This window comes from Periplaneta americana, chromosome 8 (genome assembly GCF_040183065.1).
Source record: "Periplaneta americana isolate PAMFEO1 chromosome 8, P.americana_PAMFEO1_priV1, whole genome shotgun sequence".
Taxonomy (NCBI): Eukaryota; Metazoa; Arthropoda; class Insecta; order Blattodea; family Blattidae; genus Periplaneta; species Periplaneta americana.
This window is the reverse complement of record NC_091124.1, coordinates 105,379,661-105,396,366: the sequence shown is the minus strand read 5'-3', so window position 1 is coordinate 105,396,366 and position 16,706 is coordinate 105,379,661. Positions and strand designations below refer to the sequence as shown.

Here is a 16,706-nt window from a genome sequence, read left to right as displayed (position 1 = left end):
CGCCTGTTTGGTAAAGTATTAGCTTGCTGTTTTCTAAATTCTTTGAGACATTTCCTCCTCTCATTAGTCTACGGTATGTTCGGTATGTTTATAATAATTTAATGTTGTACAGATATGTGTTTATAATGAATTGGTACCTAGCCGAACTAAGATCGAATACGACTTTGAGCCTGAAGTAACGTATTACAGTAGGGTAAACCATACAGTTATTGGCCACTTAAGGAAAGTTTTATGTTTGAAAGTCGAGGATTTCAATGCATTATATTGTAAGAAGGAACTGTCTGTGCATCTGTAATTGTCAATTATTTCTTTATTCAAATCACTCTTACAAAAATGGAATCAATAATACTGCGTGATACTAGTGACCAAATGAAATTAATATGTATGAAATTATAGTTATTGGCCACTTCTTGACAGTTATTGGCCACTGACTGTATAGTTATTGGCCACTTCACAATTATCAACTATAAGAGACATTTATTTTTGTTTTGGCTGCAAATATTATTTTAAACTGTTGCTATTATTTATATTAGTTATTTACACATGCATTGCACTGCCCTAATACCAGTTTTATGTAAAATATAAATCCACATGTCTCTTTGCTCTATAGACCCTTATTTATATGTTGCTAATTTATCAAGTTCTTCAAGGAAATCATCATCCTCCGAACTACCCTTAAGGTCCATACTGTTATGTGAATCTTCTCCTTTATAAAAATGAGTGACATAGGGAGATATCACCATCTTTTTCAGGAATGTGTTGTCTGTGTTTACGTGAAATGTAATTTACATAAAATACTTTTTTACAATCTTCACATCAAATTTCTCTGAAAGCTTCCTGCAAATGTCAGAAATTGGACTTGATTCATTTTGCAATTCTCTGAAAAGTGTTCGTTTTGTCATTTGTGTTTTATCTTTTCTTTCTTTCGCAACTTCACGTTTTCTCTTTCTTTTTTCTTTTCTTGAACAACTTTCTGTTTGCGCTTCTTTCTGCGCATATCCTGCTAGCTCTGTGATATTATCGAAAGTGGCAATCTTTCTATATCATGTTTGCCTTCTCTTTTAGGTGTCTCTGGCCACACCAGAGACTTGCCGATTGATGTATTCTTGACTCTTTTGAGCATGGAAGATATTTTCTTACTTATGTTCTTTTTACTTCGTTATTTAACGACGCTCTATCAACTACGAGGTTATTTAGCGTCGATGGGATAGGTGATAGCGAGATGAGGCCGAGGATTCCCCATAGATTACCTGACATTTCCCTTACAGTTTGGGAAAACCTCGGAAAAAAACCCAACTAGAAATCGAACCCGCACCCGAACGCAACTCCAGATCGGCAGGCAAGCACCTTAACTGACTGAGCTATGCCGGTGGCTCTCACTTACATATGTTACCACAACCAGAATGTTGACTATTGCTACCTGCATTCACACTTGATGTACAGTGTTGCCATGGGGAGTCGGCTCGCGTAGCTCAGTCGGCTGAGGCACTTGCCTGCCGATCAAGACTTGTGCCCTGGCGTGGGTTTGTTCCCGCTTGAGATGATCATTTGGTTGAGTTTTTTCCGAGGTTTTCCCCAACTGTAAGGAAAATGTGAGGTAATCTATGGCGAATCCTGGGTCTCATCTCGTTAAATACCATCTCGCTATCACTAATCACATCGACGCTGAATAACCTAGTAGTTGATACAGCGTTGTTAAATAGCCAACAAAAAATACAAAATATAAAAAATTGTCATGGAGAGTCAGATTCCGAGGTTCATCTCTTGCATTTTATAATAGGTGTAATTGTCAATATTGTCAGCCAAAACTTCTTATTGAGTACAGGGTTGTTTCCAATCTCTGATAACGAATTTGAATGATGTCATGTGCGTCAGGAATCACACCGACGACAGCTGAATTGCAGCAAGAGGTGACAGACCAGTAGTGAGTGATTTCATAATCAGAGTGCACGGTGTATCGCAGTAGCAATGCCCAAGAAAATTTAACTTTTCTGGGAGGTGTACATAACAACTCTTTCTGATGCCAAGTACAGTTACATGAAAATCATAGGAGCCTGCAAAAACGTGGTTTCATTATTTCCAAGAAAGACATGTTATGTGTACTTAATAGGACTGGCAAAGCTCGGATGGGATTAATTCCAGAGTGGAAAAAGCAAGCAAATTAACCCCCCCCCCCCCCCCCGTCACAAGTTGCCGCACCCCACGAGATGATACAAATTAATTCCATTCGAGCTTTACCAATCTTATTAAGTGTACAGAAGATGCCTTTCTTGGAAATAACGAAACCTCGTTTATTACAAGCTTCTTTTATTTTCACTTAACTGTACTTGACACCGGAAAGAGTTGTTATGTACCCCTCCCAAAAGGCTCGATGTTCTTGGGAATTTCTGCTGTGAGTCGCTGTGCACTCTGACTATGAGATCACTCACTAGGCCTACTGGTTTATCATCTCGCGCCACAATTCAGCTGTCGTGTGACTCCTGACGCACATGATGTCATTCAAATTCGTTTCAGAGATCAGAAACAACCTTGTAGATTTGTCTGCATCCAGTGTTCGATATGAAATGACATTTTCAGAACGCTCATTATCAATTTTCTTCTAAGCTATAAGATTCAAATCACCTTTCCGTTTTAGCATTCTTTATTTTGATCTTTAGGGTTGCCTTAGGAACACCGTTTCTTTAGCAATGACTCTAACTGAAGTCCTCTGAGTTTCCAATTCTTCCAATGTTACCTTCATCGCCTTTGGCTTATAGTCAGCCCTTTTTGGAATCTTAAAAATAACCTAACCAGGGTATAAAATAAATAAGAATAGTTATTGGCCACCCACTAAGACAGTTATTGGCCACGTGGCTAATAACTATGCACACATTTAATGGACTCAAAATAAAAATACTAGTGAAATAGTGGCATTTAATAAGTTAAATGAAGGAAAATAATTGATTTTTAATATTATTTCAAAATTACAGTTATTGGCCGAGGTGGCCAATAACTGAAAAATGCGTTATAATTAAACAGTTATTAGCCAGTAAATTTTCAAAATTTAGGGATTGTATTTGATTACGTTTTATAAGTGTAAAATGAAAATAGAGATGTACTTACCTCATAATTGGAATAATAATGAATACCAGTTAAAAGAAACAGTAATTATTACGATTCAACCACAACCCCATTCTTAAGAATTTCACAAGAAACCAAAGCCTGGGAACGTGTGTTTTGCAAAAACATCTTTTTCATCTCGCAGTGCTACCTGTTGTTGAAAATTAAAGTAACTACCAAATAAGAAAACATGCTACTACCATCTGGCAAAATATTAATTAATTATTTGCACATCCTGTCTTATTATAACATATCAAAGTTCAAGTGGCCAATAACTGTAAGGTGGCCAATAACTATATGGTTTACCCTATATTGTACTGATTATTTATCGGTCATTAATTTTCACTTTTGATTATTTCATTTACTTTAATAGTGTTACATATTTTCCATTTTATTAATTCTTTGTTTTCTTATGTCAGTTAACCTCATTGTATATACTTGTATTCTTTTACATATTTAATTAATTGCATGTTATATTATTTAATATCCAGCATTACTTATTTGTATGCTTCCACTGTGCAACTTGATCAAATCCACATCGCCTTTACCATCTGACATAGTAGCCGTACCAAACATGTGGTGAGACATTCCGATGTCTCATGTTACTGCAATTCTGTCAATAAATCATTTTCACAAAAAGCAGACATTTTGACATTTTGGTTTACATTTAAACAAGTCGCGACAGACTCGAAAATAGGGACTGTCCTGACTAATATAGGACTTCTGATCACCTTATGATATGACGCATTTCTGTTCTGTTTGCCGCACGCACGCACGCAGACACACATAGAAGACTTATAAAAACACACACACACATGGGGGACAAAAAAAAAACCACACAGACATAGGGAGACATAAAAAACATACACACAGGAACTTGTCAAAAAAAACACACACACATCTTATTAAAAAGAACACACATACAAGTTTTATTAAAAAAAACACACACACGCACGCACACACACCAAGTATCCTACAGTGCTTTGAACTACAGCAGTTATTGTGTTACATTTTGCGCCTGAATCACTGAAATTTTGTGTATGTCATGCTATATTAATATATTTTTATTTAAAAGATACGAAAATTATCTGATACTTCAAATTCATGGTAATTATTTTCGTTTATAGTAAAATGTTACTATCTCTGTGTACTGTTACAGTATTGATGTCATTATCAGCATAACAATAATAATAATAATAATAATAATAATAATAATAATAATAATAATAATAATAATAATAATATTATTATTATTATTATTATTATTATTATTTAAACCATCTCGTGACCATCACCACCACCAATACCAACAGCAACACATGCTCATATTATAGGTTCTGATAAATGTTTATTAAAATAAACAGAAAGCCCCAGGTTCATATGTACATTACAAAGCTGCCACTGCAACAAATACACTGCAGCATTAAGAAGCATCATGTCTTATAATGCCTGACATTGATTTGTTCAGCTCACGAGGGCAGCAAGGCAAGTAGCAGAAGCCTGAGAGGGTACTGCAATGATGGAGCCTGAACTACACATTCAACATATAGAATTTACTACTGACTTGTATTGTAAAAACACACAGCAGATAACAATTAATATTAGAGGAGAAAAATTCACTCTGGCACCGGGGAACTAACCTGGGTACTTGGTTCTACGTACCAAGTGCTCTCACCATTGAGCTACGCTGAATTCAATCCACAGCACTGGATCAAACCCCTTTCCTCCAGTGTTTTTCCCTTTGTGCCCTGTCACCATAACAGATGTATTCTGTAGGACCAAAAAATAATAATCTTTACATAGATTCTTCGAGCAACAGTGCATATTACTGTACAGATTATTGGGCATATTACTGTGGAATCCCGGCCACCAAGTCACTCAACTGAGTGCGCTTCTTGTATAATGGCAGTTGACTTAATATAAAATGTCAGTATACATGCCCAACTTGGAGTCAGGCCACAAAGGGAAAAACACTGGAGGCAAGGGATTCGATCTGGTGCTGTGGATTGAACTTCGGTGTAGCTCAATGGTGAGAGGACTTGGTACGTAGAACCAAGGACCCAGGTTCGATCCCCGGCACCAGAGCGAATTTTTTTTCTCTAATATTAATTGTTACCATAACAGATGTATTCTGTAGGACCAAAAATTAATAATCTTTACATAGATGCAGAAGATACCCTATTACAGTATTACGAAACTCCAAGCCCCATTATTTCTTTACATGATGTACCATTCATAGCCTGAACAGATAATACATTAGTTATGAATGCTGATCAGAGCATATTTAATAATTACATTCTTAACGTACATTGTAAGAAAAAATGTTTAAGTCTTCATTCACGAATGTTTCCCTAAATAAAATCATCAGACCATTATTCATTCCCATGGACAAATCAGTTTCAACATAACGAAAACTTATTTGATGATTTTTATGAAAGATATCCTCTCCTTCTCCCTTCCCAAATGGCGGATACTTGACATTGAGTCACTGACTAAAGCATACTCAAACTGTGAGCATTGTGTCAAAGCAGTAGTTCTCTTTGCTGGCATAAGCATTGTCCTCGGTATATTGTGCAAGGAAAACTACATAGCACTGCATGATGATGATGATGATGATGATGATGATGGAGCAATGGTGGAATGCAGTGGGGAAATGGAATTACAGTGAAACCTACCACCAAGCACCGTCTTTGTTCATCACAAATCCCACCTGGACCTGCCAGAATTTCAACCTAGGTTATCAGCATGACAAGCAGACACTACAATCATTCAGCTAACAGTGTGCCAATGAAGACATATTTGTGTCTCCAATTGGTGATAACTAAGTTTTCAGATTGACAATTGGAGTAACTTTAAAGACAAAACTTTCATCGTGAGCAAAATGCCTTCTGACATTCAATTACTGATCAAACATATTCTAATCTAGCAAAATGCAAGGGACTCACTCAACCACATCATACAAAATCACTATGAAGTACTCTATTCATAACTGATCCAGAATTAAATTCATTAGAATACAAGCACTTGCACATTTTCAGTTTCATGCTCCTCTTCACATTAAAAAAAAATCAAGTTTGAATGTTATTCTGTACTACACACTTGAAGGCAGAACCAGAATCGTTTCAAGTCAATTTTGTTGAAGTCTGTAACTGTGGTGATGTGTCTTGGCTTCATTTTAATTGACAATGAATTATTAACACATCATTCAATTCCACTGTTTTATTTTATTTTTCATGTACACTTTTACCATCCCATTCTGGACATTCTCATAGTTCATAAAAAGAATTAAATACTAAGAAAGTTTCGAACTTTTTTTTTTTTTGACAATGCCAACAGGTTGTCTTTCGACATTTCAAGTTTTCTCTCCTGACAGTGGCTTAGGTGTAACCCACTTCTGACTTGGGGCACCTGGAAGGCGGAGTTACATTACCTCAATGATATGATAGGATAATCATGATTATGTGGCCCCAGGAAAGATCTTAAACCTAAACTTAACCTAAATTCCAGGCCATGGACGACCACAGGAATATAATTTCCTTCACGGAAAAATTCCTGTGCTTAACAGAGAATCGAATCCAGGACCTCATGAACTGTAACCAGAAGAAATCTAAATTGAAGTATTTAAGCATCGGTATAATGATTGCCATTTGTCTAAATGTAGTTGATAGCAATTGAATATGTGACTAGTTGCAGGAAATGGGACCTAAAGTCGGATTTTTCATTTTTTCTTTTTTTTGTGGTTTCAAAAAGAGGATGTAATACTGAACATTAAAAAAAATCATGGTTCTAGGTGCTATAGTTTTTAATATATCACTTATTGAATATTGCTATTACATTATGCACTTTTCGAGAAAAATGCAAATTAAAGTTTTCATTTGTTTTCTTAGCAACTATAAGAAAGATTTTGGTATTTAAGAAGTACTGTGTAAAACTACGTCCTAGTTTAGTATGTAAAAAAGCCTACAGGTAGCGCAAGATGTCAAACATAGAAATGCAGTTTTTACACTGCAAATTCGTTATTTTCTTCTCCTGTAAAATTTTCTTTCACGACTTTAGGTCCCTTTTCGCACAACGGGCCACATATATAGAATTCTAGTGGTTCCCATTCTCTTGATTTTTTTTTTTAATGTGACAATTCAAACTCATTCTTGATGTCATAAAAGTGGCGTCCTATGTAAATAGTGATACATAGTATTTCATACACCTCATAAATTTCGATGTTAAAATGAAATTTCATAAAAATAGTAGGGAGTAGCTTAAATTAGCTAAATAAACTTAAAACATAAACTTAATACAGTTAATTGAAAAATGAGTTCTATTCAGTCAATACTTAACATAACATAACTTAACATATGTTAAGTATTGACTGAATAGAACTCATTTTTCAATTAATATTGAACTTAACGGAACCAATATGCCTTTGAAATTAATACAGTTAACTTATGTTACATTTGATAATGGTACTCAAACAGCAGAACTTGTTTTGACATGTCAATGCAAATAAGCCCTCAAGACATTATTTCTTCTACACATTTCATCCAAACTAAAAATTTGTATCCCCTGCATTACTGAACAATACTGAACATTAGACTAATTCAGTGCTATGTTGTATTTACTTTACCATCATAAAAAAAACCTCAGCACTCATTTGATAAAAGGTTAAGTAAATTACAGACCATCCCCTATATGCAATGAAATACCTATTAATACCTATTTCATTTCATCGATCATTGATCATTGAATTAAGATCATGCCCACTCCAGATTTTATTATTATTTTTTTTTTTTTTTGCTGGGTATCTTTCGTCATTGTATACTTAAAATTCCTTTCAATGAATAATAGTTCACTAATTACATTCAATAGACTTCTTTGAAGAAAGTTTCCTTCACTATCAGAAATTAGAATGATATAACAGGGAACTCATTACTTTTCTCCATGATACACTTATTCTGAATTACCATCATTCTTAATCTTATCTATAAAATTCTCAGTTCTTTCCCAGGTTCATTTGTCTCCACATACCAAAAATACTTACGTCTATTGCCAGCACATCTGTTGCAGAACATCCCAACAACTTCTCCTTCAAAAGATCTATGCGCTCCTGAAGCAGCTCATTATGCTTTTGCTGTTCTTGAAGTTTACTTTCCATTTTCTCGACTTCAAATGCCCTGTTGCTACTTTTTGTTTTCTGAAAACATACAACAATATTATTTGTTTTTTTTTTCTATTGGTATTATTCACTGTTTTTTCCTCACTAACAATGGATTAAAATTACTTGTACAGCTACAGATAGTTCATTTTACGAGAATTCTTAGCAGCAGCGTGGCACACATTCACTGCATGACAATAGCATCAATGATAGCATTATCCTGTTGAAAATAACGTATTGTTTTTCGTCTGTAACATACTGCCAAATGTTCAATGGACACCATAAATTAAGTTTTTGAAGGCTGGATAATAAGCAGATCTTAGTCACTGTGAATTTTTTCTTTGTGGAAACTTCAAGTGTAAAGTGTACAAAAATAACCCTCAAACTTCAGAACAACTGAAGGATGCAATGACAGGAAGTGACAAAAATTACTTAAGCTGAACTGCAGGATGTGTCACATAATTTAAGAGATGAAGGGCATGTCTCATGCAGGAGGTCATTTTCAGCAGTATCTGAAGTAATTGGAAAGTACACAATATTTCGAATTTGAAATCTAGCAGCAGCAATGGCATACAGCATGTGGCCAGTGACGCTATTGTCACACAGTGAATGTGTGTCGCGCTGCCGTTATGCTCGGCATTTCTCGTAAAATGAATTATCTATATTTACTTAATGCTGTGGTACTATTCAGAAACCAGCTACACAATTATCCTTTTATACAACAAAAAGAATGATTACTTCACAATACTACAAAATTATAACAAATCATCATCTCCAAATTTCCAAAAATAAAAGTTGGAAATCTGTTTCAACCCAAAACGTCCCTGGATACCCAAGGAAGAATGCAGTTGCAATTTTTAGACTGTTTATGGGCCATGACTGCTTGGCCAAATATCTTCACAGGATTGGGATATTTCCTTCACCACTCTACCCCTTATGTGATCTTCAAGAGGAAATGGATAAAAATCATCGTCGACCTGGTTGGCGAGTTGGTATAGCGCTGGCCTTCTATGCCAAGATTGCAGGTTCGATCCCGGGCCAGGTCGATGGCATTTAAGTGTGCTTAAATGCGACAGGCTCATGTCAGTAGATTTACTGGCATGTAAAAGAACTCCTGCGGGACAAAATTCCGGCACACCTGGCGATGCTGATGTAACCTCTGCAGTTGCGAGTGTCGTTAAATAAAACATAACATTTTTTTTTTTTCTTCAAAATCATCTCCAACACTGCCCTGCCACTATCAACTTGGTGTCCTTAAGTGAAAAATACTGGAGAGCGAGAGAATTAATGATTTCGTTGTCAGAAATTCAGCATTAGCAAACAACAACAACTTAATGCTACACAATATTATTGTAGCAATAGTTCAAAGATCATAAGAAAGTGTACTATAAGAAAGGAAACTACTACAGGTGTGAACTAAACATATTACTCTTGCGGAGTAGCTCACCTCATGAGTTCTAAACCGAGCCCTCCCTTTCTAGGAGGCCTTAGCCCTTCACAGGACAAAATAGGCTGATTCATTCATTCAAGTAGTATTAAAATGGGATTCAGAATGAAGATCAAGTTAAGGTTAAATTTATATTTAATGAGGTACCCTTCACAAAACTGCCTTCATTTATACACTGACGGATCCTTGATCTCCAGGGAACAAGGTGCTGGTGCAGGTGTTACGTGCTGTCTCTTCTCACTTTATAGATCTCTTGGATAGGGAACAACAAGTTTTGATGGAGAAATCATTGCAATAAGTGGAAATCTCAGGAATCTTCTATGCCACATCAATTAATTTAAGAATGCAGTTATATTGTTAGACTTCAAAGCAGCTATTCTATCAATATCTCTAGACACACACCTTCATCTCAAACAGCAGAAATAACTAAAATGCTCTCTCAATTAATAACACTCAATAAAAAAATTGTATTCCAATGGATACTATCCCAATGTGGAATCCTGGGAAACGAGAATGTGGATGCTTTAGCAAAGAAGGGCAGCACTGCTACTTACAGGCCTGTTACTATATCTACGTATTACTCTGTGAAAAGATTTATTAAATCTACATACTTGGACTTCAACAAACAAAATTTGATAATACAATCTCAAGGGAAAAAATGGAACTCTCTGCATCATAATCCACTGTTAATTCCCGATTTACCACGCAAATAGTCTGTAGCTACATTTAGGTTAGCAACATGCCATGACTGTTTGGCCAAACACCTGCAAAAAATTGGAATATATCAGTCCCCTAACTGCCCATTGTGCAATTCAAACCAAGAAATCTGTGCTTTAGTGGCTAGTCATGAAAAATATTGGAGTGCAAGAGGTCAAATGACTTTGTCAAACACCTGACATTAGAAGAGATTGAGATAATTATGATAGCAATTCTTAACCAATTTGTTCCCCACAAACAGTACAGTCAACTCCAGACAATTTGCGTGTGGATTAATTTGCTTCACAGGTAATTCGCGATCTTTTTTATTGATTCCATTTACATTTTCTCCCTACCGCTTAAGAAAAGAAATCTGTAATCTAAAATCATTCAGATGTTCACTGCTTCATGGAAGACATTAAATTCAGCAACAATTGTGAATTGTTTCCGTAAAGCAGGTATACTGAAGGAAGATTGTGTAACTGCACCGGAAGTGGAATGTCTAACTGTAGATCCTGATATGACAAGAAACTGGCAGGAGTTGTGTTTAAAATTTATGAAGAAGTTAAGCTGACGACTTTGTTAATTCAGATATAGAAACTAGTGTCACATAATATATTACAGATGACGATATTGTGTCAGAAATAGTGAAATCTAAAAACAGTGTGTCTATTGAAGAAAGGAATGGTGAAAGTGAAGAAACTGAAAAAATAACTTTGATAGAAGCGGTGAACATGACACAAAAGCTTCAACACTTTGTCATGAGCAAGAAACATGTGCTGGACCAAGCGCTTGAGTGAAATTCTTTAGGAATATACTGAAAGGACAATAGTCCAGCAATCATCACAGAAGAAAATTACAGACTTCTTCACATAGGGTAAGTCAAACTGTTAAAATAATAGGTATTACTGTATCAATCTCACAGCTAATATGTCGAGTGATCGATTCAGAACCCAATCTCGTAGATCGTAATATTTCGAGAAATCGAGTCAACAAGATGGCTGTAAATATAACAACACCTAACCTATATAACTCTTTTCAACGTACTTTTGCTGTGTAAAACTTAATTTTTGGTCCTAACAAGGCCATGTTGAATGAAAAATATTGTAAAATATGCAAGAATAATTATTCAGAGTAATTATGGAGTTTGACTACTATGCAGATTTTTCAATAAGAACTCTTGATTATAGGGTAGTTTTATAAGATGAAAACAGTGTTTTGCTTTTTATTTGTCGGAAATGATGAGAACATGTTTTTATGTTTTTTTGTGTTTTTTTTTTTTTTTAATATAAATTTATTACGATTTATACAGTTCAATTCGGTGGATTTTGTGGTGATTGGTGGCTCGGTTTGCATGGGGGGTTTGTGACTGGCTGCTGGGTGGAGAGTTCGATTGGTCTATCGATTGCAGTATTGTCTCGACTTCAATCGAAATGGATCGTGTCTTGTGTGCGGGATGTGAGGTAGAGTTTATTAGATTGAGAGAAGAAGAATTGTGTGTGTTCTTAATTAATCATGGTGTTGATCGATTGGCGAGTTTATTAGATTGAGGGAAAAAGAATTGCGTGAGTTCTTAATTAATCATGGTGTCGATTGATTGGAGTATTGAAGGATCTGTGTTTTGTGTGGAAGACTTGGATCGAAGTGGATCATGTCTTGTGCACGGGATGTAGAACAAGTGAGGTACAGTTCATTAGATTGAAGGAAGAAGAATTGCGTGAGTTCTTAATTAATCATAGTGTGTTATCTCATAGTTGTGCGTGTGGCATTTGTGGAGATATTTTGAAAGCAGATTGGAAGAGGAAGTGTTTTAGGTATCAAAGAAGGGTTAGGGGTTTGAATGGGGTGGAGTTCGATTGATCGATCGATTGCAGTATTCGAGACTGTTTTTTGTTTTTTTGATTTGGATCTTAGATGTCAGTGGATGGACGACTGATGCAATGGCAGCATGGTTGTACATCTTGCATATACGAAGGTTAGGTTTCGTTAGTTTAGATTTTTTATTAACCAAGTCCTACCAAGAATAATCATGGTTTGTTATCTGATAATTGTGCGTGTGGGAATACTGTAAATATTTTGAAAGCTGATTGGGAGACCCTATGTTCACCACTTCACGTCTAATTGGTAAGTTGCAGAGCTTATTATATTCACTGGTAATAATGGGTTTTGGACTTTTTTTTTTCAAACTTTCATTTTCGCCTTATTTTACCGTCGTAAAAACGACAGAAATACTTTCAATTGTCGGAAATGATCTATAATAGCAGTTCTTAGGTTAGGTTTGGTTAATTTAGGTTGTAGTTCTTTCCGACAAATGAAAATATTTCTATCGTTTTTACGATGGTAAAATAAGGCGAAAATGGTAGTTTGGAAAAACTTGCCCAAAGTAGTCAAACTTCATAATTACCTCATTCAGTTGTCGAATATGTGTAATTATCATTATGGTAGGCCTACCGATTTTATTGAAGTTGTAATATAATATGAATATACAGTATAACCTAACCCAGGTACAGTATCTATTATTCCATAATATAGGACATAACTTGTAGGCAAATTTAATCAGTTTTCGGTTTAATGAAATTTCACTATGACGAAAATAATTACAGTACCCCTTCGAGTTCATTATACTGCCATTTCACTGTACTTCTTTTCACTGAGTTAGTAAATCTCAAAACATTGTTAAAAACGCAAAATATTAATTCTTCTGAACACAATTGCTGTGAAAGCTTTATATCTAACCCAGAATTTATTTGTGTTCTGTGTCTTGAATCTACACAACTATGTACTCGTGTTTTAAGCTAGAAAAAATCGTCATAATTTGCCCTTTTCTGTGACCTTGTCAATTTGTGACCCCCAGGTCTTGTTCTATTGCCCTGAAAACAGAAACTCAATGCCGTTTCTGAAGACATCCATAATGCTGGTGAGTCTAGAGTGAAAGTGTCAGCATCGATTTCCATGACTTCATTGCTGTTGATCTCGTGACTGCTGAACAAGATAATTTTGGAGATCATTGTTACTCACACTGACAATCAAGAACAACATTGCAGGAACAGGAATAAAGTTGAAGATAATGCTACCTGCGTCACAGTCAGAGCATATTTGACTTCTTACCCTGATAGTGATGTGTCACAACAATTATTTCGATAATCTCTGCCACATTGGAAACATTATACATATTGATGGTACTCTTAGAAAACTGGCAAAACTAAAAAGTCTTGTGTGCTATCCTATTAGTCACGCCTTCAGAGGGCTACTTCTTACTCTACTTTGATTGTGACACTTTTCTTGGGGGGAGAAAAAAGAAGGAGAAGAAGAAGAAGAAGAAAAATTTAATTTTGTGTAATATCTTCAAATATTTTAGATGGGTTGTGAGAGTAAAAATTATCTATCAAGTTTACTCTCAATAATAGAATATAGTGTTACATTTTGAAAGCATGCATTTAAGAACATATTATTTCCTCATTTCTAATCTTTTCGAGTTTGTTATATCACATCTTACTGCAATTCCAAAATAACGAGACTATAAATGGCTATAAAAATATGTTTAAATAAATAAATATAATAAATGTGATGGAAGAGTAGTATATTTTAAAGATTATATTACTGTCTGTTTAAAAGACGTGGAATTTAATCACTGCAACTCTATTCATTTTGACTTTTCTATGGGCTATATTCCCATTTCTCTAACAGCAATTTACAGATTTCCAAATTTCTGCAAAATTGATTTCTTGGATAGCTTTGAACAATCTCCATATGAACTAAAAATGTTAAAAATCATATTATTTTAAGTAATATTAATATTCAAATTTTAGAAAACAATTTAGATAATTTTGGCAACAGATATTTGCATATTATGCATGAATATGGTTTTTTGAAATACTTAAATCCTCCTTACTTACTTACTGGCTTTTAAGGAACCCGGAGGTTCATTGCCACCCTCACATAAGCCCGCCATTGGTCCCTATCCTGAGCAAAATTAATCCATTCTCTATCATCATATCCCACCTCCTCAAATCCATTTTAATATTATCTTCCCATCTATGTCTCGGCCTCCCTAAAGGTCTTTTTCCCTCTGACCTCCCAACTAACACTCTATATGCATTTCTGGATTTGCCCATACGTGCTACATGCCCTGGCCATCTCAAACGTCTGGATTTAATGTTCCTAATTATGTCAGGTGAGGAATACAATGCGTGCAGTTCTGTGTTGTGTAACTTTCTCCATTCTCCTGTAACTTCATTCCTCTTAGCCCCAAATATTTTCCTAAGAATCTTATTCTCAAACACCCGTAGTCTCTGTTCCTCTCTCAAAGTGAGAGTCCAAGTTTCACAACCATACAGAACAACCGGTAATATAACTGTTTTATAAATTCTAACTTTCAGATTTTTTGACTGCAGACTGGATGATAAAAGTTTCTCAACCGAATAATAATAGGCATTTCCCATATTTATTCTGTGTTTAATTTCCTCCCGAGTATCATTTATATTTGTTACTGTTGCTCCCAGATGTTTGAACTTCTCCACCTCTTCAAAAGAAAAATTTCCAATTTTTATATTTCCATTTCGTACAATATTCTGGTCACGAGACATAATCATATACTTTGTCTTTTCGGGATTTACTTCCAAACCTATCTCTTTACTTGCTTCCAGTAAAATTCCCGTGTTTTCCCTAATCGTTTGTGGATTTTCTCCTAACATATTCAAGTCATCCGCATAGACAAGCAGCTGATGTAAATCCTCCTACTCGATATAATGCATGCCTTCTTCAAAACAGCTAATAACTTCGATTTTAAATCTGGAGTATACAATAGTGCAATTACAGTACATACCATTATATTTGACTTACCGGTAGTCACTATTACTTCTAAAAGTATTATTAAGAATCCCATCGTAAATCCACATAATTGCAAGGAACACATTAATTACAAAAGCTTAGTCTCAAATATTAATTCTGAGACCTGGGAAACAATTTTCGATTGCCTAAACGCTGAACTTAGTTTTCAACATTATTACAAAATACTCCGCGATCTAGTAAGTAAATATACCTTTCATACTAGTAATAATGTCCCCAGTAAATATAAAAAAAAAAAGAAAAAAACCCTAGATCACTTTGGGTATTGTTAAATCAATAAGCACAAGAGATAAACTAGACAAACAAGTAAAATGTGAACCTTTGAATGAAGATTTATAAAAAAAAAAGTACAAAAAAGTATCGAAATATCTTGACTTGTGTTAGAAGAAATATGAGAGTTAATTACTACTCAGAGAAATTTGTCAACAATAGGAATGACCCCAAAAGATTTTGGCAGACCATTAACAAAACTATCAACATTTCAACACATAAAAATAATATGTTATGGAAATAGTAAATAAAGATGGCTTAATTATTAAGAATCATTATGATATTGTGAACGAACTTAATGCTCATTTTACAAACATAGGACACAATATAGCATCAGCAATAAACAAAAACACAAGGCTCTCTTCTTCCTTTTCTTATCCATCATCATCGTCATCATCATCATCATCATCATACCACCATTATCAATGTTCATGTTTCCCGTAAGTACTAAAGAAATTATAACTGGCTAAATTAAAAAAAAAAATAATGTGGCTCCTGGTATTCATAGTATCACCAGAGCAGGTAGAAGAGAAAGTATGGTAATTCTGCTAGAGTCTAATGGGACTTTTAAACCCTATGCTGTTGCCGCGGCAACTGAGCAAAACTTAGGCATGACGATCTTTTTAAAGCCGCAGTTTTTCTCTTCGTACTGTGGACAGAGCTGATAGAACCCGCTCTGCTGCAAAGTTAAAGAGAAATTTCTTGTATTCAAGTGAACTTTATTTGTGCCGTTTATGTGAGTTATTGAGTAGAAATATGCCTAATTGTTTTGTTCGCGGGTGTAAATCTGGTTATATAACCTGTAAGGAGGTAAGGCATTTCTTTTTTCCACACAAAGACAAGGCTATTTTCCAGAAGTGGTGTAAAGCAATTCCACAAAAAGACAGAAAACTGCATGCTCGTTCCTATGTCTGTGATATACATTTTTCTGAGGATTTTAACATAAAAGCTGACAAGTTTATTATTGATGGCAAGGAGGTAGAACTTCCACAGAAAAACTGGCGACTAACACCCGATGTCATACCACATATTTTCCCTAACTTGCCTTGATATCTTACAAAAAAAGCAAAAAGGAGGAAATCCCCAACCAAAAGGACATCAATCCCTTCTCATAGAAATGTGCCCTTATCTGTAAGAAACAACGCCCATACTTCAACAGTGACAAGTCCTGATGAACTTATAAACATACATGCTTCC

At 35.1% G+C, this 16,706-nt stretch overlaps 1 protein-coding gene across 1 annotated transcript in view; it reads right to left on the bottom strand.

Annotated features, from left to right (window-relative positions):
• The window catches only part of LOC138704917 (centromere-associated protein E-like), a 284,997-nt gene that overhangs the window by 163,026 nt on the left and 105,265 nt on the right, over window positions 1-16,706 (bottom strand). The window contains exon 9 of the mRNA XM_069833317.1: window positions 8,135-8,287. Coding sequence (XP_069689418.1) covers window positions 8,135-8,287 — 153 coding nt within the window. The remainder of the gene's footprint in view (window positions 1-8,134; window positions 8,288-16,706) is intronic.